We start from the raw sequence: 25,788 nt of genomic DNA, 5'->3' as shown, positions 1-25,788 counted from the left end.
ACTCGAATTCTTTGTCTTGTTGCACTGCTTGGCTTTGTCATCAGCCAGTGTTGCAATAACTTTAACAAGCAAAGGAAATGCCAGTCAAGTGAAGCACCTGGGACCTCCTCATTCTTGTGACACGTCAGGCCTCAGGCAAGAGACAAAAATGCTCTAGGCTGTGTGTGAAGCCCAGGTAAAGAGGGAGTGGGTGACTGTGAGTCTAGGTATGTAAGGGCGCCTAGTCCCAAGGCCAGTGTTTATATTAGCGATTCACTTCCACCTTTGGTACATTTAATCAGGCATTATTACAATGCATGGCATCATCCTGACTTCAGGACCTTTGGAGGAAAGCTGGGTCAGGAGGCTGTTCAAGTTAATTTAACAAGATGCTTTGTGCAGCCAGATACGAATTTCACCTGCCCAGAAGCTTATGCAGAACCGTGACCAGGGCTGACCCAAAGAGCTGCGCTTTTCTTCCACTCGAGAATCTTTTGAGACTCACAGAGAAGTCCGACAACCACGCGGACTATTCGGCAAGACGCAACGCAACCTGAAAGGGCGGGTCATTGCTTTGCTCCAGCAACCAGCCAGAGACAACAAAATGGAAGATCTTTCTCCGAGGGAATGCAGGCCTCGGATCTGACTCGCGGGGCCTGAGTTAGGGAGGTGAGCAAAGAAAGGAAAGGCGAAGGCGCAGCTCCAAGAAGCCGGGTTCATTCAAACCCGGAGGACAGCAAACCCCGCCTCCCCACGCCGCCGCCCGCTCAATCGCCGAGCGCTCCGGGTGTGAGCTCGCCCCGCGGGGAGCGGCTTGGAGCTGAGGAGGCGGCGGCAGCGGTGGTTTGGGCAGCCCTGAGCGGCGGATAGGCCCAGGCAAACAACACCCCTTCCCCCTCCCCCTCGCTCAGTTCAACTCCCACTCGGCCCCGGCCACGCCCTGCTGCCACCGCCCCCTCGGGCAGCTTTCCGCTCCGCGGCCGGGCCTCAGTCGGGGGCGGGAAGGAAGGCGGTGTCTTGGAGGGGCCGTCGCGGCCACCGGAAACTACAAGGGCCGACAGCCTTTGCGGTAGTGCCCCGCCCCACTTCTCCCACCACTCAGCGCGCGTCACCCAGGCGCTCAACCAATGGGGACCGAGCCAGGGAAAAAGGGCGCCCGGGTCCGGATGCGCCTCAGGAAAGCCATGCTCCCTGCGCGGGGGCAGCGGGCAGTTCACCGGTTGTGCCTAGACTTCGGTGGCTCGCGCGGCCCACTGTCCGCTCTTCTCGCTTTTGTTGAATGAGAGCCTTACTTTTTTTCTTTAGTGACAATTCCGAAGGATGCTGGAGCCAGTTTTTGAGGGGAGGGCGCTGGGAAATGAGTAGGGGGCGGGATATCCTGAGACAACAAGTTTGGCTGTATGAAAGGCCTACCGGCAGTGCGCCTGAGCTAGAACGCCGACAGAACAAGCACCAGAAGAGCCGCGGGAGGAAAAGAAAAGCTGCCGAAAGAATAACCCCCAGAAAGGGGGTGGAGAGAAGGCGGCCCCAACGCCCCGGCCCCCGGCAGGTCGGCGGCCAATCCGCTGGGGGAAGGGGTGGAGAGTCGGCGGCTCTGGCAGAGAGAGGCCGAGGGGGGTGGGGAGTCGGCCCTGCTTGCGCCGCCCTGGCCCCGCCCCCGGCCCGCACCGCCGCCCGCGCCGCGCGCCGCCGCTGTCAATCAAGGGCGAGTCAGCAGGGCTCGGGCGGAGAGAGGAGCTGCTACGCCACAGCCCAGCGGCGGCCATTCGCGGAAAAAGAGGCAGAGCCTGTGCCAGCTACAGCCTCCTCCGAGCCACCGCGGGCGGGCGGGACCGGCCTCTCCTCCCGCCTCGCCCCCACCCCCACCCACCTCTATCCCAGTGTCTCCATCTGAGGGTTTGTCCTGTTAATGCGGGATGAGCGGTACGTATTCTCCACCCCCCTCGGTCTCCTTCACCACCTCCCTCCCTCCCTCCCTCCCCAGACCCTGCTCGGTTCTCCCCCCTCCCCCGGGGCCGCTGAGATGCTTTAAGGGGAGGAGGAGAGGGAGGGAGGGAATCAAGGGGAGGGAAGGAGGGTTGTGTTTTGTCTTAATGTCTGAGAGAGAACAACCTTCTGGGTGTTGCTCTGGAGCCGATGGGTCGGGTTTCAAACCACGTTTTGTGATATCCCCCTCCTCCCTTCCCTCCTTCTCCCCCACCCCTTGCCGGTGTGCGTGGATCGCGGGTTTATGGAGATTAATGTTCGGGGGGAGGGGGAGGAGAGGGGAAGGGGAAGACGAATAATAATAATCCTAATAACCTGTTGTCGTGTACGGCGGGGTGGGGGGGGGTTTGTTGCAGATCAGAAGAAGGAGGAGGAGGAGGAGGCGGCACAGGCAGCGGCGATGGCTACAGAAGGAGGGAAAACCTCTGAGCCAGAGAATAACAATAAAAAACCCAAAACCTCAGGCTCCCAGGTAAAGGCAAACATTAAAAAAAAAAAAAAAAAAGCATCACGAAACGTAAGGGGAAAGAGGGAGTTATGCCCTTTAAATGCCCAGAAGTGAAGAACAGAACAAAAATGTTTATCCACTCAAAGCATCTTTCTGAGAGTGAGGAAGTTAAATTGTAAATTCATACGGATTTCACGTTTGGGATATCGTGGTTAAAATTCCACCAGGAACTCAGACTCTAAGAGAAAGGTGTGTGTTTTCCCAAGGGCGTTTTGAGTTTAGTAAAATAACACTTCAAGAAAGTTTGTTAGAAATTTCTTATTATATATAGTTTATATTGTGGGACCTGCTTCCATATTCCTGTATCTTATTGCTTTTGTTAATATTTATATTTCTTCCTTTTCCTGAGTAAGTTCTGAAATGTAGAGCTGTCAAAATAAATAAATAAACCCCTCCCAACTACTGGCCTTCACTAAATCCTCCCACTTTTTTTTCCCCTCTCCCTTTTACTATCCCATTTTGGGTAGGACTCTCAGCCCTCTCCTCTGGCTTTACTGGCAGCTACTTGCAGCAAAATAGGGACTCCTGGTGAAAATCAAGCAACTGGACAACAACAAATTATTATAGATCCAAGCCAAGGATTGGTGCAACTTCAAAATCAACCACAACAGCTAGAACTGGTAACAACACAACTTGCTGGGAATGCTTGGCAGCTTGTTGCCTCCACTCCTCCTGCTTCAAAAGAAAATAACATTTCTCAACCAGCTTCTAGTTCATCTAGTTCTTCCACCAGTAATAATGGGAGTGCATCTCCCACAAAAACTAAATCAGGTAATTCTTCTTCCCCTGGTCAGTTTCAAGTCATACAAGTACAAAATCCAAGTGGTAGTGTACAATACCAAGTGATTCCACAACTTCAAACAGTAGAAGGTCAACAAATTCAAATCAATCCAACTAGTAGTTCATCTCTACAGGATTTGCAGGGTCAAATTCAGCTTATTTCTGCAGGTAATAATCAAGCTATACTCACAGCTGCTAACAGGACAGCTTCTGGGAATATTCTTGCTCAAAACCTGGCAAATCAGACAGTTCCAGTCCAAATTAGACCTGGTGTTTCAATACCACTGCAGTTACAGACCCTTCCTGGTACTCAGGCTCAAGTTGTAACAACCCTACCAATCAACATTGGAGGAGTGACTTTAGCTTTGCCAGTGATAAACAATGTGGCTGCTGGAGGAGGAGCTGCACAGGTTGGCCAGCCTGCTACTACTACTGATAGTGGGACTTCCAATGGGAGTCAGTTAGCTTCCACACCTACCACCACCACTGCTTCTGCCAGTATGCCGGAATCTCCCTCCTCCTCCACTACCTGTACAACCACTGCATCAACATCTCTGACCAGCAGTGACACGTTAGTGAGCTCAGCAGATACGGGCCAGTATGCAAGCACATCAGCCAGTAGTTCTGAACGCACCATTGAAGATTCTCAGACACCTGCTGCTACAGAGTCTGAAGCCCAGAGCTCCAGCCAGCTTCAGTCTAATGGAATACAGAATACACAGGATCAATCAAATTCTCTTCAGCAGGTGCAAATTGTAGGCCAGCCTATCTTGCAACAGATCCAGATCCAACAGCCTCAGCAACAGATAATTCAAGCTATTCCACCCCAGTCTTTTCAACTCCAGTCAGGGCAGACGATTCAGACCATCCAGCAGCAGCCTTTGCAGAATGTTCAGCTTCAAGCAGTAAATCCGACTCAGGTGCTTATCAGGGCTCCAACTTTAACACCTTCAGGGCAAATCAGCTGGCAAACTGTCCAGGTTCAGAATATTCAGAGTCTTTCAAATTTGCAAGTTCAGAATGCTGGGTTATCCCAGCAATTAACCATCACCCCAGTGTCTTCAAGTGGTGGCACAACCCTTGCTCAGATTGCTCCTGTGGCTGTTGCTGGTGCCCCAATAACTTTGAATACTGCCCAGCTTGCATCAGTGCCTAACCTTCAGACAGTGAGTGTTGCCAACCTGGGTGCTGCGGGCGTTCAAGTGCAAGGAGTTCCAGTTACAATCACCAGTGTGGCAGGTAAGTTACTTTACAGTCTTTCTCTTTAAAGATCCTCTTATACTGTTTTTAGTAACAAGTTACTGCTTTCGTTTGCTGACTCTTAGATTTGATGTAAACCTGTAAGTGAGCAGATGATCATAAAGAAGCTAAAGTACACAGGAATATTAGACTCACTACCATAACTCCATATTCATCAATATGACCCATTTCTCTTTACAGTATTTAGCGTTAGGTTTTATGTGTTAAGTTTTGTAAACTTTCTTTTCTGCAGAGCAGACTTTTGGATAAGAATTTTTTTTTTTTTTAATTTAGAGATCAAATTTGTGTATACTTGAGCTTTTCTGAAAGAACCCTAGTCAAAGTGATGTTTATGTCTTATTTAAGGGAAAGTCGATTTAAAGCTGAAATAATACAGATCTGCTGCAGTTTGAATTCTGTTAACTCCTCACGCTTCTGCATCTTGTTGCCTGTGCTTGTGCATTTTATTATACAAAACTAGATGTTCATGCAGTTGAGAGATATGATTTTGAGTTGCAAATTGTTTCATTAACTTTTATGTCCACTTTTCTACTAAAACCAAGATTTGCTCAGGACTTTCAGTGAATAGTCCCCTATAAAATTACATTTAAAATCTATGGTGGTTAAATTATTTATAGGAGTTTTTAGTGTGAAATTAGTGGAAGGCAATTAAACTATAGACAGTAAAATGTCACTAATTTGAATTTGTTGTAAGGTCGTTTTAGAACCAGTTATATAGTTGTTACATACGTGAACGTGAACGTGAAGTCGCTCAGTCGTGTCCGACTCTTTGTGACCCCATGGACTGTAGCCTACCAGGCTCCTCTGTCCATGGGATTTTCCAGGCAATAGTACTGGAGTGGATTGCCATTTCCTTCGCCAAGGGATCTTCCCAACCCAGGGATCGAACCCGGGTCTCCCACATCGTAGACAGACGCTTTACCATCTGAGCCATGCGAACAGAAACTTTTGAAGTAGTTGGAAAACAAGTCTTATTAAGTGTTTTAATCTTTTGGGATCAGTCTTTTTGCATCTGATGCCTTTTGTTTTCTGGTAATTAAACACTTTTCATTTGATTATGAAAACCTAGTTGTGGTTTTGATGTCTGATACTTAAGACCTCTTTAGTTAAATTCTGTTTTGAGAATCAGAAATGAATAAACATACCACTTTTGAATAACTTTTCTTGAAACAAGTTGCAGATAAATTATGCTAGGGTTCTTGTTTTACAGTCACTACCTAAAGTAGAGTTATACATTTAAAATTTAGAAGTTGTCAAATAGAGCTCTCTGATTCAGGAGAATGGAGGTTACATGTTTTATTTAGATACCCATTGACTCTAAGCCAGAGCTATCCCAAGAGAATTTTCTGTGACAAGGGAAATGTTCTATGTCTCTCCTATCCAGTATTTAGCCACTAGCCACATGTGGCTATTGAGTATTTACATTATGACTGATGAGGTAGAAGTGTTTTTAATTTTACTTGATTTTATTTAATTTTAATTTAAATAGTAACACATGACTAGTGGCTTTTATATTGACAGAACAGTAACTAATCACAGAGTGTTTTGAGTGTGGTACGTTTTCCCCTAAAACTATTACAGCACAATTTCATGCCTGTTTCTATGAAGTACAGTCCTCAGCTTCCTTTGTTTCTACTCTTTTTCTGAACATTGACTACGTTATTTCAGAAAAATGTTTTGGGTAGGTCAAAGTAAAGGTTGTTTCAGTTACATTTCATTCTTACCTATTAAGCATATAGTTAATGAATTATGATTGATTAAGAGAATTGAATAATTTTTAGTTTTGGCTAGAGATGTTCAGTTTTTCTGTTCCCTCATTGATACCAGTTATGACCCAGAGTTTTTTCTTCGCCTCTTGTGAAGGTAAACCAGCATGACTGAGAGTAGGATCTTCTGACCGCCTCAGATTCGCTTGCTGTGCTGTGCTTAGTCACTCAGTCGTGTCGACTCTTTGCAACCCCATGGTCTGTAGCCTCCCAGGTTCCTCTATCCATGGGGATTCTCCAGGCAAGAATACTGAAGTGGGTTGCCATGCCCTCTTCCAGGGGATCATTCCCAACCCAGGGATCGAATCCAGGTTTCCTGCATTGCAGGCAGATTCTTTACCATCTGAGCCACCGGGGAAGCCCACTTGAATGATACATTATTGTAAATGCAGAATCTGTTTTCTGAAACTGTAATTTTTAGGGAGTATGATCAAGGATTTGGTCAAGGATTTCAAACTTTCCAAGTGGTTGTAAATCTCATTAAAGTTTGAGAACCAGGGATCAAGTTGTCAGCCTTGAACTGATAAGGCAAAATATGGAGGAGATGGATTTTGAGCCTAGTTCATAAGTGGCTCAGAGAATAGATTTCTATGGCAAGTACAATTCATAATTTTTATTCCACAAACATTGACTAGCTATGTGTTGAGCACTCTCAGTAGGTGTGTTAAATCTTGCATTTTCTGGGATAATTTTTTAATTTAAAGAGTTTATATGATTTGAGGGATACATGTGTATTAGAAAATTTGATCTTTATGTAGTTGGATTTTTTCTCCTAAAATCAAATATCTTAAATTTTGTTAATTTTTAATAGATATGCTGTGTTGTTCTAAGAAGATAGCCATGCTGTGAAGACCAGAAATGTATGCTGATTTCAACAAGTCCGTGCAGTTAATCTGAGTCTCGTTTGCAGATTTTGCTTTACTTCCTAGCATAATAGGTGTTTGACAGACGTTTGCTGAATTAAGTTATAAATGGTGATAGAGAAGATGGCAATTTAGAATTGGGAGTGGCACCCTGGAGTGGTTTCACTTTTTATTTTTTCTATAATTTTATTTATTTAGTTTTGACTGCTGGGTCTTCATCGCTGCACGCAGGCCTCTCTGGTTGGGAGTGGGGGGCTGCTCTCCAGTTAGAGTGCTCTGGCTTCTCGTTGCGGTAGCTTCTCTCGTTGTGGAGCAGGGGCTCTGGGCTCGCAGACTTCAGTACTGGAGGCCCCTGGGCTCTAGACTGCGGGTGCAGTAGTTGTGCACCGGCTTAGCTGCTCTGTAGCATGTGGGATTCTCCCGGGCCAGGGATTGAACCCGAGTCTCCTACATCGCAGGTGGATTCTTTACTGCTGAACCACCAGGGAAGCCCTGGAGTGGTCTTAATGAAGCTAAGGAATTGGCTGTTTTCATTCGTTTTGACTTTGAGCATTTAAGACATTGAGTGGTACAGCAGGTACTTTCCCGGCTCTGGAAGCGGGGAATGAGCAGCAAGGACCTGATCTTTCCCTTCTGTAAATGAGTCCTGAAAGTTCAGATTTTTACTTTGTGTTCTCATTTGCTTTTTAGTACTTTTTGATTGTGTCATGCCCCTCCCCGCCTCCAGTGGTGTTGTTTAATTTATGGGAAATTTTTGTTCTTAATATTCATAACAGCTATTACCAGGACTTGAAAAAATGATTTAGCTTTGACAGAATGTACTGGCTGGCTCAAGACAAAGGGCTAAGAGTTCTCCACCATCCATCCTGACGTTCTTCAGAAAGTATAGGAAAGGTTCTGGATGATATGTACAGAAAAATTTTAAAAAAAATTATTCAAGATAAATCAAATGAAACTAGTATTTGAAGCTGAGGAGCTTCATACTTGATTTTATGAAATAGCAATGTTAATGATATGCTACAGGAAGCCTCTTTCCTTGATAATTATTCAGATTGTGTTTCTGTGATTTGGTCTCAACTTGAATCCTGAGTTCCAGGTTGAGCATCTAGCTAGTTAGAATTGTAGTGGGAACTAAATACTTGTGCTCTTACTATGAACCGTATTGTTTGTTTCCTTGTTAGAGTTTGGAGTTTCAAGAAGATGAGAAATCCTCTTAAAAAGGTTAATAGCAAATATAATAACTAATCATGGACTTCTCAGGCTCAGTGGTAAAGAATCTGCCTGCCAATGCAGGAGACGTGGGTTCAGTCCTTGGGTTGGGAATATCACCTGGAGAAGGAAATGGCAACCCACTCTAGTTTTTTTGCTTGGGGAATCCCATGCACATAGGAGTCTGGTGGGATCGCAGAGTGGAACACAGCTTAGCAGCTAAAACAACAGTAAGAACTAGTTATGCTGCTGGCTTAAGAATATCCTTTGTTTTAACTAAGTGAGGATAATGGATGATGTTTTCCTCGAAAAAGAACTACCTGCTTTTGCAGTGTGTTCTGGTAGCCAAAGTGTCCTAGATAAAATGAACTTAAGGAGTTATTTCTCTTTAAAGAATTTAGAACATGTAGGGACCATTGATTAATTAGTAATTAACTTGCACTGGCCAGCAATTTGATTTATTTTTGGCCCTGATCATATATGGTAATAGATCATGCTTTTGCTTGATAGATGGATATTTCTTTGTCAGTTTTAGTGGAAATTAACATTTCTGTGCAAATTCTTGCATAAAGGTAGTTCAGACATGAAATGTTGCTTGCACTTCAAGAACTCTATCTTCCTTAACTTCTTTGGAGATTTAAAATATAAAACCTTGGGATTAACAGAACCAGAAATGGAAGAGTCAGTTTTGGTGAAAATAGAGTCATTGTTGGTGAAAACAGAGGCCAAACAAAACCAGTAGAATCAACTTCTTACACCAAACTTTTTCCCAGAGCTAGTAAAAGTAGAAAATTGACTGGATATTTAATACAAATATGGTTTTCCTCTGCCATATGTTGTATTAGTTTGGATTTCCATAGTAGGCATCTTAAATAATGTATACACATATGTTATATACATATACACACATATGTATATGTATATATATAAACATACATGTATCTATTGGTATGCATATGTCTCCTATGTTTAGTTATTTCCTTTTTCAGAGAAGTCACGTTTATTCCTGTAATTTTCTTTTTGTAAAATCTTCTAACACTCTTTGTTATGGATTGGCATTCATTAAGAAACTTACATCTTGTGTCCTGTACAAGTGATTTGGATTCTGAACTACCAAGTTAGTTTTACCCATTATAAGATGTATAGCATGACCTTTAAGATCTGTTGATGATGATGTAACAATATTGTTGCCTATTTTTAAGTTTTTCATGGAAGATAAAAAAGTACTCGTGTAAAGCCACATTAATTTTTTAAAAGGGCATCTTTGGGAGGGAATTCAAGACAATAGAGTGAGGGAAAATAGAGTGTTAATCATCTGCTTTTCAAATCTAAATCAGGGAATATATAATAAGTGATACTTAAATATTGGAGCTGGCATAAAAGCAAGTTGAAGAGAAAGAAAAGAAGCTTGATTAAGCAAGAAGATGGGGAAACGTTGTACAAATAACACAGATTTGCAAATGATAAACTTTTAGCTTGAAATGGTCTTTGAGATTATTGCTTACCAGTTGGCCTTTCGTTATTGCTGTTAAAGTCTATTTATAAAGGAATTTTGTGATTTTACTGTTATAAGTGAAAGCAGAAACATGGGTCAGAGATTTTGCAGTGCTACGTTGCATACTTTTAGGGATGACGTAGTAAGGATTGACAGTAAAAGGGGCAACCTGGCCTGATATCAGACCATATCCAGATGTCCATGTGGGCTCTCCTGTACTCTTCTGATCTAGGTATGAGTAAGATTGGATACTCCTTATGTTTGTCATTTTGTTACCTAGTGAATGAGCAAGTTGTGGCAAAGGAAACCTGTTGCTAGTGTAAGTATGTGTGGTGAGATAAAGCCTTACTAAAGCTGTAGTTAAGGTAGGCAACCCAAAGGTAACTGAGCATTCTTCCTCCTCCCGCATCCCCTAGTGGTATTTTAGAACAGAAGAGCCTGAAGTTTAGAAAGCTTAAGTGACTTTCTTGTATTTTGTGGCAAAGTGAGGACTAGAATCTTGGCTTCTGCTTGAGTTGTCTTTCTCCTGTATTTCTGCCTTTGTTAACTTTTGCTTGGTAATGAGTAAATGTAGCTGAGGTTTAGGGACCATAAAGGGAGAGAATCCAGCTTGCCTTGTCTTCTTCCCAGATAGACTGTGTCTATTATCCCTGATACTCAGTGTTAATATATTGAATACAGCATTGGTGAAAAACGCAATTTGCTGTCTCTTTGTTGTTGTTTTTAATGGTGAAACCTCGGTAGTAATTTTTTGTCCCTTCTTGAAAGAGCAATTTCAGAACTAAAGAGATTAGTAAATGCTATATGTAGATAAGCAAGTTCTAACTCTCGAATTTTTTTTTTTTTTGAAATGAGATTTGAGGAGGGAAACAAACACTGTTTTCCTAGTATGTGATAGATGCTAGGTATTTATGTTATCTCAGTATATCCCATAGTATCCTTGAGATTATTGTGCTTATTTTACAGATAATCTCACTGAGGTTTACTTATATATGGAATCTAAAAGACGGTACAAATGATGTAGAAAAGAAATTTATGGTGACCAGAGGGTAAAGTGGGGGAAGGATAAATTGGGAGCTTGGAATTGACATATACATACTACTATATATGAAATAGTATATATAAAATAGATAACTGACGAGAACCTGCTGTGTAGCACACAGTCATTGCTTGACCAAACTGGTGTAATAAGGAGAGGCAGAGCTTCTCCATCCACCTGGCTTCTGTTAACCAGTGAGGAAAATGCACTTCCAGTGGAAAGGACTAGAGCTATTAAGTCACTCTGAGATATTTATCCAACGTAAGTGAGGAGATAGGGGACGTTTAGTTTCTGCTTGGAAGTCAGTATGGTCCAGACGAATGCTATCCTAAGGTCAGAAGGAACTTTCAGGCTTCATCTCAGGCCATATCAACAACTTAAAAGTTACACAGCGTGGAAAAATTGAGCATGAATAAGCGCCTCACTTTTTGAAAACACCCCACACAATAGACAGATGAGCTTGATAACTGCCCATAACAGAGTCCTTTAATGAATTATGGAATAGTTGCCTTCTGAATATTGAAAAGAATTCAGAAATCATTGGGAGCCAGTAGGAGTTCGCCAAAGAACTAGGTTCACAGATTCGTGCTTTAGAATTTCTGGATGAGTATTCAAAGGAAATAACATCAACACAACGTATCTTGATTTTAGCATTGATAGTCATGATTTCTTTAAAGGCTCTTACTTGATTATTATGTGAAAAATGTTGGCTGTGTTCCTCAGTAAAGGTCTCTGGTATTGTGGCATAGGGTTCTATACTTGATACAGTCCTGTTGAATTTTTTTTTTTTTTTCAAATTTCATACCTAAGGATTACCTATTTACTGAATTCAGAAATGAGACAAAGCTAGGGAGTATTGCTAATAGTTATGAAAGGACGTAGAATTGAGATGCCAAGTGATCTTCAGTTCAGTTCAGTTGCTCACTTGTGTCTGACTTTTTGCAACCCCATGGACTGCAGCACGCCAGGCTTCTCTGTCCATCACCAACTCCTGGCATTTACTCAAACTCATGTCCATTGAGTCAGTGATGCTATACACTCATGTCATCCTCCCCTTCTCCTCCTGCCCTCAATCTTTCCCAGCATCAGGGTCTTTCCAAATGAGTCAGTTCTTCACATCAGGTGGCCAAAGTATTGGAGTTTCAGCATCAGTCCTTCCAGTGACTATTCAGGACTGATTTCCTTTAAGATGGTGATCTTACTAGACTAGAATTCTGAACCAGAACTAGCAATGTAAATGTAACAGTTCAGTTCAGTTCAGTTGCTCAGTCGTGTCCAACTCTTTGTGACCCCATGAATCGCAGCATGACAGGCCTCCCCATCCATCACCAACTCCCGGAGTTTACCCAAACTCATGTCCATTGAGTCGGTGATGCCATCCAGCCATCTCATCCTCTGTCATCCCCTTCTCCTCCTGCCCCCAATCGCTCCCAGCATCAGGGTCTTTTCCAATGAGAACTCTTGCCATGAGATGGCCAAAGTATTGGAGTTTCAGCTTCAGCATCAATCCTTCCAATGAACACCCAGGACTGGTCTCCTTTAGAATGGACTGGTTGGATCTCCTTGCAGTCCAAGGGACTCTCAAGAGTCTTCTCCAACACCACAGTTCAAAAGCATCAATTCTTCGGCACTCAGCTTTCTTCACAGTCCAACTTTCACATCCATACATGACCACAGGAAAAACCATAGCCTTGACTAGACAGACCTTTGTTGACAAAGTAATGTCTCTGCTTTTTAATATGCTATCTAGGTTGGTCATGACTTTCTTTCCAAGGAGTAAGTGTCTTTTAATTTCATGGCTGCAGTCACCATCTGCAGTGATTTTGGAGACCAAAAAAATAAAAGTCTGACACTGTTTCCCCATCTATTTCCCATGAAGTGATGGGACCACATGCCATGATCTTCGTTTTCTGAATATTGATTTTTAAGCTAACTTTTTCACTCTCCTCTTTCACTTTCATCAAGAGGCTCTTTAGTTCCTCTTCACTTTCTGGCATAAGGGTGGTGTCATCTGTATATCTGAGATTATTGATATTTCTCCCAGCAATCTTGATTCCGGCTTGTGCTTCTTCCAGCCCAGTGTTTCTCACGATGTATTCTGCATATAAGTTAAATGAGCAGGGTGACAGTATATAGCCTTGATGTACTCCTTTTCCTATTTGGAACCAGTCTGTTGTTCCATGTCCAGTTCTAACTGTTGCTTCCTGACCTGCATATATGTTTCTCAAGAAGCAGGTCAGGTGGTCTGGTATTCCCATCTCTTTCAGAATTGTCCACAGTTTCTTGTGATCCACACAGTCAAAGGCTTTGGCATAGTCAATAAAGCAGAAATAGATGTTTTTCTGTAACTCTTACTTTTTCGATGATCCAGCAGATGTTGTCAATTTAATGTCTGGTTCCCCTGCCTTTTCTAAAACCAGCTTGAACATCAGGACGTTCCCAGTTCATGTATTGCTGAAGCCTGGCTTGGAGAATTTTGAGCACTGCTTTACTAGCGTGTGAGATGAGTGCGATTGTGTGGTAGTTAGAGCATTCTTTGGCATTGCCTTTTTATTGGGATTGGAATGAAAACTGACCTTTTCCATTCCTGTGGCCACTGTTGAGTTTTCCTAATTTGCTGGCATATTGAGTGCAGCATCATCTTTCAAAGAATAGCAAGGAGAGATAAGAAAGCCTTCTTCAGCGATCAGTGCAAAGAAATGGAGAAAAACAACAGAATCGGAAAGACTAGATATCTCTTCAAGAAAATTAGAGATACCAAGGGAACATTTCATGCAAAGATGGGCTTGATAAAGGACAGAAATGGTATGGACCTAACAGAAGCAGAAGATATTAAGAAGAGGTAATAAGAATACACGGAAGAACTGTACAAAAAAGATCTTCATGACCCAGATAATCACGATGGTGTGATCACTCACCTAGAGCCAGACATCCTGGAATGTGAAGTCAAGTGGGCCTTAGAAAGCTTCCCTGTGAACAAAGCTAATGGAGGTGATGGAATTCCAGTTGAGCTGTTTCAAATCCTGGAAGATGATGCTGTGAAAGTGCTGCAGTCAGTATGCCAGCAAATTTGGAAATGTAACAGTTAGGATCCTCTATTTAAAGTTGACTGTTTGGGGGACATGATTTTCTACCTACAAGGTGGAAAACATGGTGTGGCAGCAGGACGTGTGAAGATGATTTATTGGCTTAACACAAACTAAGAGTGAGTGAAGCTCCTGTATTCTGTACTTATCAGGCCATATGCAGTATTGTGTGCAGGACTGGTGGCACATTAAATGGGACAGTGATGAAATGGCAAGCATATCAGGAAGGAGTCCCAGGTTGAAAAGTGTGGAAAGCATTTCATACTAACAGTATTCAGAGAGAGGGGGGTTATTATTAAAAGAGAAAATGTGACACCTTTTTTAATGTGAAGAGCGTTTTCAATTGATGAAATTCTGTTATGTTTTGTCCCTGGGACACCAATAGAATCAGTATATGTATATACACATGCCTGCCTGCAATGTGGGAGACCTGGGTTCCATCCCCTGGTTGGGAAGATCCCCTGGAGAAGGGAAATACCCACTCCAGTATTCCTGCCTGGAGAATTTCATGGACTGTATAGTCCATGGAGTTACAAAGAGTCAAACATGACTGAGTGACTTTCACACATACATACAATCCTGTGTGGTAATGGAATAGTTTGTTTCATGAAGTGGTGATCTTCCTAGTGTTAGACGCCAGGTGCCCATCTATCAGAGACCCTAAAATATAGAAGAATTTCCTATATTGTAGAGAAGGTTTGACTAGGTAATCTGTGAGTTTTCTAATTCTAAAATTTAGGATTCTATGAATATTTGAGTACATAGTCTATTCTGGGTACTTTCATCCAGCATTTGGTGAGAACTCTCTATAAGTCTTGTTAAGCTTACATGATTGATTAAGTAGGGATTTGGTTGGGGGAGGTCGGGGTTGAGAGTCACATTTACCATTTTTCTTAGTACAAAGGCAGTGTGATTAAGATGATTTCTATTAAGTAATTAATGTAATGCTTTAGTTCATAAATGAATAGATGTCTGTTCTTCATTATTTGTTAGACTTAGTGATTGTGCCCTTAGATGCCATTTTCCTGTTATTTGTACTTCTATTAGGTGACTACCAAAGCATTCGTGTTTCAAACATACACTGAAGTGCCCAACATTGAATTTATAGTTAGGATATTTTATCTCAGTACTTTAACCATAGTCATATATCTGATAATGTCAGTTTAGTTTGAACAATGGGATTACTTTTTCTTGAGTGGACTTGGAGAGCAGTTGGAAAATCCAGGATCCTGATGTAGTTCAAACTCTGGGAAGCGCTTAGAACTTGCAGTCTATTAATGTGCTCTGTGTAGTAAGCAAACCTAGTAGGTCTTTCTTTTTGGCTTAGAATATTTAGCTCAAAGGTGCTTAAAAACCATTTGAGGCCCTAGACCCTTTTGAATAGAAAAAGCATTAATTGAGGTAGAGGAAGGTTCTCTTTGCCTTAGGTGTGGTAATCGAGTCAGATGTGTTGTTAGTCACTGAGTTGTGTCCGACTCTTTGTATCCCCGTGGACTGGAGCCTCTATCCATGGGACTTTCCAGGCAAGAATGCTAGAGTGGGTAGCCATTCCCTTCTCCAGGGGAATCTTCCCAAACAAGGGCTAGAGCCCAGGTCTTCCTCACTGCAGGCGGTTTCTTCACCAGCTGAGCCACAAGGAAGGCCCAAGAACACTGGAGGGGTAGCCACTCCCTCTCCAGGGCATCTTCCCAACCAAGTCACGGAGCCCAAGTCTCCCACGCTGCAGGCAGACTCTGCTGTCTGTGCCACCATGGAAGCCCCAGTAAAGTAGAGGTGGAGACTGTCTGGGCTTGACCAGCGGTGTAGTTCAGGGAGTAGGCTTACTGTTACTGCAGATACATGCACTGGGACGCTTCCTAGATCACAGGTCTGTTGTTCTTTTAGGTGATCATCAGTCATTTGCATCCAGAAGAGGCACAAGAGAGGCCCAGGAAAAAAGGTTATTATACACACAGGTCCTAGAGAAACAGTCAGTGTGCACTGAGAAAGAGTCACATGGGAGGTGATGTCAAGGAAGCTGGCTCAAACTAGGAGGTGGGGAACAGAGAGGACAAGAACCCATAGACAGATGCCTTTATTGGGGGATCAGGGTGTGAGGGAATTTCATTGGTGTGGTTAAATGTTGCTCAGTCACAGGGGAAGGTAGGGGGGAACCTCATGGCAAGTAGCCACCCTTATCACATTGGTACACCTGACTGCCTGGGTGTGGTGCTCACAGCCTGCTTGTGGGGATGTTCAGGCAGCAGTAGCAAATGATATTTTAAAACATATAATACAACAGAATTGGGAAGTAGAACTTTTTTATTGGTGGGCACTACTCTCTGTTAGCTGCTCCATCCAGGGCAAACATGTTATAATTGGAGCGTTAATCCTTTTTTTTCATTTGTAAAATAGTGTAATTAATTCCTTCCCTTTTTACCTCATAGACTTGCAAAGATCAGATCAGATAAAACGTATAAGAAGGGTTTGGATATTGTAAAGAAAACCATGTATGTAAGTTGGTAACCTAGTCAAAAACCTGTTCATAGCAACTCTCACCCACTAGAAGAGTGTGAGATAGTAAAGTTGGAGAATAAGTAGTTTTCAATATGGATATTAGCTTGAATTAAAGATCAGAAATAGATAACCAGTGGGAATTTGCTGTATGACTCAGGGACTCAAACTGGAGCTCTGTAATAAACTAGAGGCGTGGGAATGGACGGGAGGTAGAAGGGAGATTCAAGAGGGAGGGGGCATACGTACACCTGTGGCCAATTCATACTGATTTATGACAAACCAGTATTATAAAGCAGTCTTCAATCAATTAAAAATAAATATTTTTAGAAGATCAGAATTAAAAGAGAGATCTGTATAAAAGGGGTATCTGAAGGCCATGGTGAAGTGCAGCTGAAGATATGGGGAGGGGTGTGTGTGCCGTTGGAAAAGAAACAGTGCATTTCAGTGTAGTAAGAACTAAATGCGTGCTGCGTGCTGTCTCTGCAAGCTCTGAAAGTACTTGTCTTAAAGGGTACTTATGTTAGGGAGATAAAGCTTAGGTACATGAAACAATTATATGACTGCTGCAATTGCATATGAGAGTTTACCCTTAACTGCTGGGTTTTGAGGTAAGGGGAATGACTGGGAGAGTTCAGAGACAAGTGAGATCAGAGGTTTGCAGTAAACAAGGAATGCTTTCTGTGGTGAAGATTGGTTTAGGAAGTAAGTATTTGAAACTTCGAGGGTAGAAAGGTGAAGAGAGGATGTGTTAAGCCAGCTGAACTTGGAATGAAAAGGGGAAAGTACTCACAGGGAAGCTTACAGCTAACAGAGAGAGTTGTGTTCTCTCATCAGTGTGCTTCATAGAGGCATAGTGGTCTCCCAGAACAGCTCAGGGCACACCCAGTGCACAGCCTGCCACCCCTGCTTCAGCCAGAGAAGTTCTGTGTTTTTTTGGATTGTGTACTTAACATTTTGTTTGAAGAAGAGATTCTGCCAAAGTAATAATAATTTTGAAAAACATGAATCTAGTGGATAGAAGGGATTGAATGTTGCAAGTGATGCTGTTAGATCATTTCTCTATAGATAAAAAGTGTGGAGAAGTTAGAAATTAGGAACTTAGAAGAAAGGATGTTATTGGGGTAATTTAACAGTGAATTCACAGTGGTGTTGATAAAGGCTATGGCAATGAAGTTGAAAAGACAGTTTGTTGAACCTCTCTTAATACACAGAATGGTAACATGAAATAAGCGTGAAGGGACTATGTAAAAACATCAGGTTTGCTGGTTTCTTGTCTCTACTTTGTAATAAGTATGGTAATAGACATTGAGACACCAAAGATGAAGTGAGAAATTTGCCTCCCTAACAGTATATTCCCTATTGTGGAACCTTCCGAATCACTTTGTTTCTAAGACATAATTTTTTTTTTAACAATTTAATATCTTGGAAATTAAAATGCATCTTATAAAGGCATGTCATAGTTAAATTAACAAAATTGTTTTTTCTTTCTTATCATTTACATCTCAGACTTAATGGAGTATGATGAATATATAGTTTATTAAAGTACAGCATGGTTTGTAAAGGCTGTCAGTGAGGTGTTCCAGAAGGCCAGCGGAAGGAAAGAATCCTGATTGTAGAGTTCTGGGAGTGTTTTCATGGAGAGGGTTAACAACTGAGCAGGACCTTAAAAGGATGACTAAAAAGCTTGCAAGGTTGGGATGAGGACCGTCATTTCAAGTTATGCTGGATTTTTCATGTTGGAAATGCAGTTAAAGAGTCTTCTATAAACAATGCAGAATTTAGGCTTAGATAAAGCAATATTATTATACATTAAAGTTGAATTGTAAACCTCCTGTAGACAGGAGCTGTGTCTTATGTGTATGATTTTTTTTCTTTTTCACACATCAGGGAACATTGCTCCGTACATACAATCCTGATACTGAACTTGGGGAAGGCGTGCAGGTGGAGGAAAGCTTTGATTTCACAGAAGAATGGGATGGATAGATCCTTGGGATAAGAGTCAGGATTCATACTTGAAAAGGAATGGGTTTATGATCATAAAAGAAAAAGTGCTTAGTAAAATGAACTAAAAGAGGAACTTGCATATCTAATTGTTTCAGTCATCTGATTGTTTTGAGAGACAGTTGCAGATGAGAATCTTAGCAGTAAGGAGAGTTTTAAGGGGAAGTCAAAGATATTTAAAGTCTCAAGGTTGCTTCTGTCCCTCAGAAGTTATCATGTAGGTGCCTCATAATGTGGCCCGAGAGAGTTTAGTCCAGTTGTGTAAATAATGAGTCAAGTCACCACAGCTTTTTGTTCACAGAAGCGGAGCTGCTTTTGCACAGAAGTATAGGAACCAGATAGTGATCTGTGCTGTGGTAAGTGGGTGCCTCCTGTGCCTGGTGTGGGATTGGGCGGGAGGGTGGGCAATCCTTGTTATAGTTGAGGGTGTCTAGGCCAGGGACCTGAGGGAGAAGAAGAAAGGGGAAGAGATTAGATACATATGATGACATGTACTAACAGAATTTATATAGGATAAACAATTACACTTAAAGTGGTTTGTAAATCTTACCCATTTTCCCATATAGTTAAATCTGCATTTAAATTTGAAACTCTAACATTTGACAGATACTTGTCATAAATACTAGGAACTATGACAGTATGCTTATTGAAGGAATAATTTATTTTATAAATAATCCTATTGATTACTTGTTTTATAGTTTTATAAAGTTAAAGTACATTGTGTTTTTATTTCTAGAATTTCACCTTTTGTCCTCATTGGTAGGATGTCAGTAGTTAACTTGATCTTAATGATAGGGCAGTAAATGGTTTTAGTGACCTCTTGATAGACTTTCATCCATTTCGTGGACTCCCTGCTGGCAGACTGCATCCATAAATTCAGTCAGCAAATATGTAGCCAGTGTCCGTATTATGAGGCTTGATACCTTGCTTATGAGATTGAATGATATATGGGGCCGAACTTCCACTTTCATAATGTTCTAATAGGAAAATAAATAATTCTGTTTCCTTTCATGAATGAAACAAGAAGTAAAAGTGTTCTTTAACCCTTATTGTTTGTTTTATATTTAAACTCACATTTCCTGCATGTTTAGAGTATCCCAGATACTGTACGCAGCACACTTGACATATTAACTCATTTATTCTTTAGAACACCCTTAAAGTTAAGTATTGTCAGGTGTAAGAACTGAGGCCTAGAGTGGTAAATAATTTGCTCAATGTCATCTGATCTCCATACACATTTTGTCTCTAGAACCCTGGCACTGTAACCATTACACTTGTCTCTCACCATAAACTCCCCATGTACTGTGCAGTGTATTTCCTGTAATCAGTTGTGGAAACAATTCATTGTCTCCAAGTGTCGGACATTATGCTTATCATTATATGTATATTAACTCATTTGATTTTGGCAGTCCTCTGAAGCAGATAATGATGGTGACCTCAGTTTTTAGTACAGGAAACGAAGGCTATCAGAGGTTAGTGTCTTGGCCAAGGGCATACAGCCAGTATGTTAGGCAGCTAGTAAGTGAAATACTTCGTAAGACTATTCTAGGTGAACAGGACTGTCTTTACAGCTAAACAGTATGATTTTAATTTATGTTACTGTAATTGTTATGGTATGTTCAATACGCCACTGATACCTCTATCTCTAGGTGAGCCCTCTACTGTTTATCAGCCTTTGGGGCACAGGACATATGTACCACAGAGGAAATTATAATTTTAAAAAATGTATTGCTTTATGGTATTCGGTGTTGATAGGGAATTTGAAACTAATAAGAACATTTCCTTTAGTAAATATATACGTACCATAAACCAATTTTGAATGAATTTTGAAAAACAGATTCTAAGAATATAAGCTACAGAGGAGTCTTATTTCATTTTCATTAATATTTGTAAACTATATTATTAGTGTTTAATATGTTAGTTTTGTAGTAAGCAATATTGTTAAATACAGGTTAGGCCAAAATTCATTTGGTCTTTTTTATACAATGTTATGGGAAAACTCGAATGAACTTTTTGACCAACCCAATATCAGCATATATTGATATTAATGTCTTATATTAATTTATACACACTGATATTTAATACAAAATTAATAACAGTTATCAAGCATACTGAAAGATATACCATAAGGCCTGTATTTCATGACTTGCTTCTTGATCAGGATGTGATGTGTCAGTATAGATACAAGTTTATCTACTTTCTGAAGTAAACATCATTAAAAAATAACTTTTAAAAACCCAGAGATCATAGGAATTATGTGTATAGAATGTGTATTCTTCAGATAATTCTGCATGTCATTTTTATGTAGCATTAACTCATTTGACAAGAGTGATGCTATAAATTTATTATGGTGGTTTAGTGGATAAATAATAAACAAGATATTTTGAATATCTGCCTCTATGTACTGCGTGTTGTTCTAGGTGCTGGGGAAACAAAACAGACATATTCTTCTCTATTCATGGAACCTATACTTTGTGCTACATGCGGTTTGTTTTGTATCAGTCTTGTGCTATAGCTTTTTTTATAGAGATGAGAAAAATTAAGGCTTAGAAATGGTAAAGAACTTGCCCAGTGTTACAGAATTAACATGGAAATTTTGGGGAAAGAATTCAGATTCCACCTAGACTCAAAATTATTGTTTGTTAATCATGTTTAAATTCTTAGGGACAAGGGAGTTGTTACCATGAAAAAGTTTTAAAAGTGCCCCCCCACCTCAGTTTTAAAGAAACAAAGTACCAAAGAGAATTAAATGCTAATTTACATTTTATAAGAGTTTGATACACCAGAGTAAATTTACAGTGTATGAGAATGGAGTAAATTTAGTGTGTATTTTCAAAAGATGTGATTGAGTTCATTTTGTCTGTCTGTGAGTTTGTGTATGTACAATTTATATATATACATTTACATAAGGGGATTATATTCTATGCCTGTGGACCTGTTCATCACCTTCCTTGTTTCCCTAACTCTACCCTGTAATTAAGGATACCAGCCCATTTGGGGGTAATCCTAAAAAATTAGCAGGCCTCCTCATACTCCACCCTCAAACCAAGTCACAAAGAAAACTTAATTGTTGAAATGAAAATATTCAGACAGCTCTCAGTGCTTTTTAAAAGGATTCTTTGGCAGCTGTCTGAGCTGGCAGTGATAACTGTGTATACTTTTCAAACTTTAAGGCAAACATGTTTCATCCCATAAGCAGTTTGTGATGAGTAGAGGTAACTATAATATATTTAAGAAGTCTTTTTTTTCCTTTTGTTACAATGAAATATATGTATATGTATGTATTTTGTAAAATTAAATATTTGAGGTATTTTTGTTTATTATTAAAATTCTGTCATTTTAAACGCAAATGTATGGAAACAAATTTGCACTTAAATTTTATTTCAGTGAACCAAGAGGAAAATTCAGGAAAAATATCATTTAACGATATTTCTAGTTTTTAAATCAAATCAATTACTTTTTAAAGTAAAACTCTGAATATGTCAGTATTTAAAAAAAAAGTCAGAGTTTGTTCTTGTTTTGGCAAATCTTTGAAATCAAATCTAATATTGAATCTACACTATTGCCCTTTAAAGAAGGTCATTTATCTAAGTTTGAGTCATTACTAAGGATTTGCAGATTTTTTTTAGAAAATGATTCGCTGCCGTCTTTTTGAACTAGACACATGCCTAGCCATCAGCAACAGCAGAGATGAGGGCCAGGCCCGTAAACCCTGGGGCATTCATATTGCCATCTGGGACCTCCTGTGACTACTCAGAATGCCCTTGCCAGTGGATACAGACATTGAAGATGCCTGGTCAGAGACCAGCTGCCCTTTAAGACAGGAAGTGTGCTTGCCTGGACTTGAGCTTCTCAATAGCTGACAGGCAGCATAGATAGCCTTGTGAGAATAAATACTGCTGAGAACCCTCTTAGGTGGTGTTACCTCCTAACCTTTCAAAAGCTAGTTCCTGATATTCAGGCCAGAGATTTTACTGTCGTTTTTGCTCCCTTCCTGCTTTCTAACTTTACGGTAACCATCCCAACAGACCTGACCATTTTATTACCTTAGCACCTCATGCCTTAGGTTTCTAGTCAGCCTGCCTCATGGAAAATAGTGTAAAATCTACAAATTTAGAAGTAGAAGAATTAGGTGGATCTTTTTTGTCTCAGTTTCAAAGGAGAAAATGTCTTACTTCTTATGCTAGAAGGTGAAGAATATGACATCTGATTTTTAGTCCAAAGAGATCTCACAGGAGCACTTGTATTTTCATCTCCTTGAACGTTAGACTTTTCTGCTTGGGGTATTAAAGTAGGAAGAACTCCATTTTCAGCCTCACAACTATTGGCAAGTGAGTGAAGTCGCTCAGTCATGTCCATCTCTTTGCGACCCCATGAACTGTAGCATACCACACTCCTCTGTCCATGGGATTTTCCAGGCAAGAGTACTAGAGTGGGTTGCCATTTCCTTCTCCAGAGGATCTTCCTGACCCAGGGATTGAACCTGGGTCCACCCGCATTGTAGGCAGATACTTTACCGTCTGAGCCACCAGGGTACTAAAGGGGAGTTTAATTTAGACTCCAGCTGCTACCTTGGGAAGAAAGTGCTTCTTTAAATGGTGGGTTGTGCTGATGTCAAGATGTATTTGTAGAATGACTTCTATGAGGGATTTTTAAAAATTGAATAATATATAACAAGACAGGATTTTTAAAACAAATGCATTTCAAAAGCAATTTTAATATAATATTTGCTTGGATTTCATTTGGTAAAAAGTTAATTTGAATTTGTAGAAACACTTTTAAAAGTTTATATTCCCCATGATTACTGAGAAACGAAAGAGTTGTTTTGGTAATCAATAATCAAGTCTTTTAAAAGGTTGTGGAAAGTCTGGCACTCAGCGATTATACCAAAGTTAAAAAATAAAAATTGTGCCTTTAGATATGACATAAAAGCACCACTAGTAAAAGATTTATTTATTTATTTTATGTTCTTAAGAATCCTACATGCTTTTCAGTATGTTAGCCCAGTTGTTATAGTAAAGGCCATCGAGCAGTCAATCCTCATTATTTAGGCATAGTTAACTGTTTCTTTCTGCATAAGAATACTGTAGGTTTAACTTAAAATGAAGGAGATGTGGTGCTGGTGAAACAGACAGGAGTCAAGACCTGCCCTCAGTGCCCTGGCCTGCCAGGTACTGTCTGTGACATGACAGTGCTAAAGGACTCCCTTTAGCGTTCTTGAGCCGTAGTTGTAATCACCTGTAAAATGAAGATAACAAAGTGCTTACTACACTGGGTTTTCCTGAGAATTAAATGCAGTAGCATGTAAAAATGTTTGGTAAATACCAAAACATTTGTATTTGTCACAAAATATTTGGTAAATACCAAAAATTTAGATGTGATTTATTATTATTATAAATTTATCCTTAATGCTTTTCTTCTAAAATCAATATGTGTGTGTTTAGCATTTTGCAGTCTCATTTTCCATTACATGTTCATTTTTGTTTCTGCAACATAAACCACAGTTCTGGTAATATAGTAAGTATTCAATAAATACCCTGTAGAAAGAAGTGACGGAGAAGGCAACGGCACCCCACTCCAGTACTCTTGCCTGGAAAATCCCATGGACAGAGGAGCCTGGTAGGCTGTAGTCCATGGGTCGCAAAGAGTCAGACACAACTGAGCGACTTCACTTTGAGTTTTCACTTTCATGCATTGGAGAAGGAAATGGCAACCCACTCCAGTGTTCTTGCCTGGAAAATCCCAGGGATGGGGGAGCCTGGTGGGCTGCCGTCTCTGGGGTCGCACAGAGTCGGACACGACTGAAGCGACTTACCAGCAGCCAGAAAGAAATGAGACTATAAACTGTGGGTTTTATTTTCTGTTTTTTGATGCTTTGACATCTGGGGGCTCACTGATCTTGAAGGAACTGCCCTTTCCAGGGTTAAGAAGTTCCTGGAGATAGTAAGCAACTCCACCTTGAGTGTGCTTTTCAAATACAAACCACTGCAGAGCCCATTCCCAACCAGCCACAATCTTTGTGGCCCTCATGCTAGGCTACTGTCTACCTACTCAAGTCACAGTGCCAGGTACCAGACAAAAAGGACGGCCCTTATGCCCCAGAGCCATTTGAAAGTATTCAAACTGGCCAATCCCAAGCCTGTTTCCCCTGCCTCTGTTTCTCCTGGCTCACACCTTTTCCTGTTTGTGGAAACCACAGTGAAGGCCCCCGTCCACATTTCCTCCCTGCCCCTCTGCCTCCTCACCCGCTCCGGGCTTCCCTGTGTGGCCTTCTGGGGCATGGTGTGCCCCTTCTCTTGGTAACTGAGTAACTGTCTTTTCAATGACAGTCTTCTCATCTTACTATACCTTGAATTTTCTATTAATTATATTTGAAAATAGATCTAAAATAGTAGACTGATGATTTTTTTTAAAAATTCTTAACACTACGAGTCTGATTACCAAGAAATAGTATTTAATACAAAGTTTTAAAGTTTTCTTTAGAACTAACTAAAACAGAGATTTGGACTGGTATCAAGATACGTATGTGTGCAGGTGAATATATACATATGTTCATGTGTATAAAAAATTTTTTTAACCATATTGGAAGATTACAGAAATTCTGATATGTAAGTGACCTTTACAGATCATCTTTTTGTTTATAAGAGAAAAAACTAAGACCCAAAGGGATATGTAAATTTATCCAAATCACATCTTTAGTTATTGCAAAGTCAGGATAACCCATGTCTAACTCCCTGAGGCTTAAATAGACTAATGCAGGTGTCATAAGCATTTTTATTAGGAAAAAAATTGTTGGCAAATTTTTCTTGCTTCTTCCCTTTCTCAAAGGAATAAGGTCTTAAAGTTAATTTTATTTTCTCCTGTCCCAAGAGGCAGTGGTTTGGTTGCTAAGTAATACTTCCAATTGTTACAATTTTTTCATTTAGCAGAACTAAAATTGAATATAGTTATTCAATTTTACTTCATAAACTTTTAAATTCTAGAATCCAGATATTTGTGTCCAAAATTCACTCATTTTCTATCTGAGTTCCTCTTCTCTTGTCTGACTTTTGTTAAGATTGTCAAACTTAGAAACTTGAAACAGCTGTTGTGCTCGATACGTTGTTGTAAACATTTTTCTAAAGTGTTTATACTTTTATGACAAATTTGACTGGGCCAAATAATCGTTTCATGAACTGAGATAATATGAGGAGAAATTATGAGATCAGTGAATTTATAATGGACAAAAAGTGAGTTAGGAGTTTCGGTGAGTTTTCTAAGCCCCCCCTCCTCCCCCTACCTTGGCTAACGAGGTAAGAGGTAAACATACAAGATGTGGGG

At 40.6% G+C, this 25,788-nt stretch overlaps 1 protein-coding gene across 2 annotated transcripts in view; it reads left to right on the top strand.

The window, feature by feature from the left end:
* SP4 (Sp4 transcription factor) overlaps positions 1,683–25,788 on the top strand; it is a 79,219-nt gene continuing 55,113 nt past the window's right edge. Inside the window, exons 1-3 of one of the 2 annotated variants that reach the window (XM_018047337.1) lie at positions 1,683–1,902; positions 2,322–2,437; positions 2,941–4,492. In XM_018047337.1, coding sequence (XP_017902826.1) covers positions 1,896–1,902; positions 2,322–2,437; positions 2,941–4,492 — 1,675 coding nt within the window. In that variant the 5' untranslated portion in view covers positions 1,683–1,895. The remainder of the gene's footprint in view (positions 1,903–2,321; positions 2,438–2,940; positions 4,493–25,788) is intronic. The other variant, XM_018047338.1, reaches the window with a different exon arrangement.

Source organism: Capra hircus, chromosome 4 (genome assembly GCF_001704415.2).
Source record: "Capra hircus breed San Clemente chromosome 4, ASM170441v1, whole genome shotgun sequence".
NCBI lineage: Eukaryota > Metazoa > Chordata > Mammalia > Artiodactyla > Bovidae > Capra > Capra hircus.
This window is presented reverse-complemented; position numbering and strand designations above follow the sequence as displayed.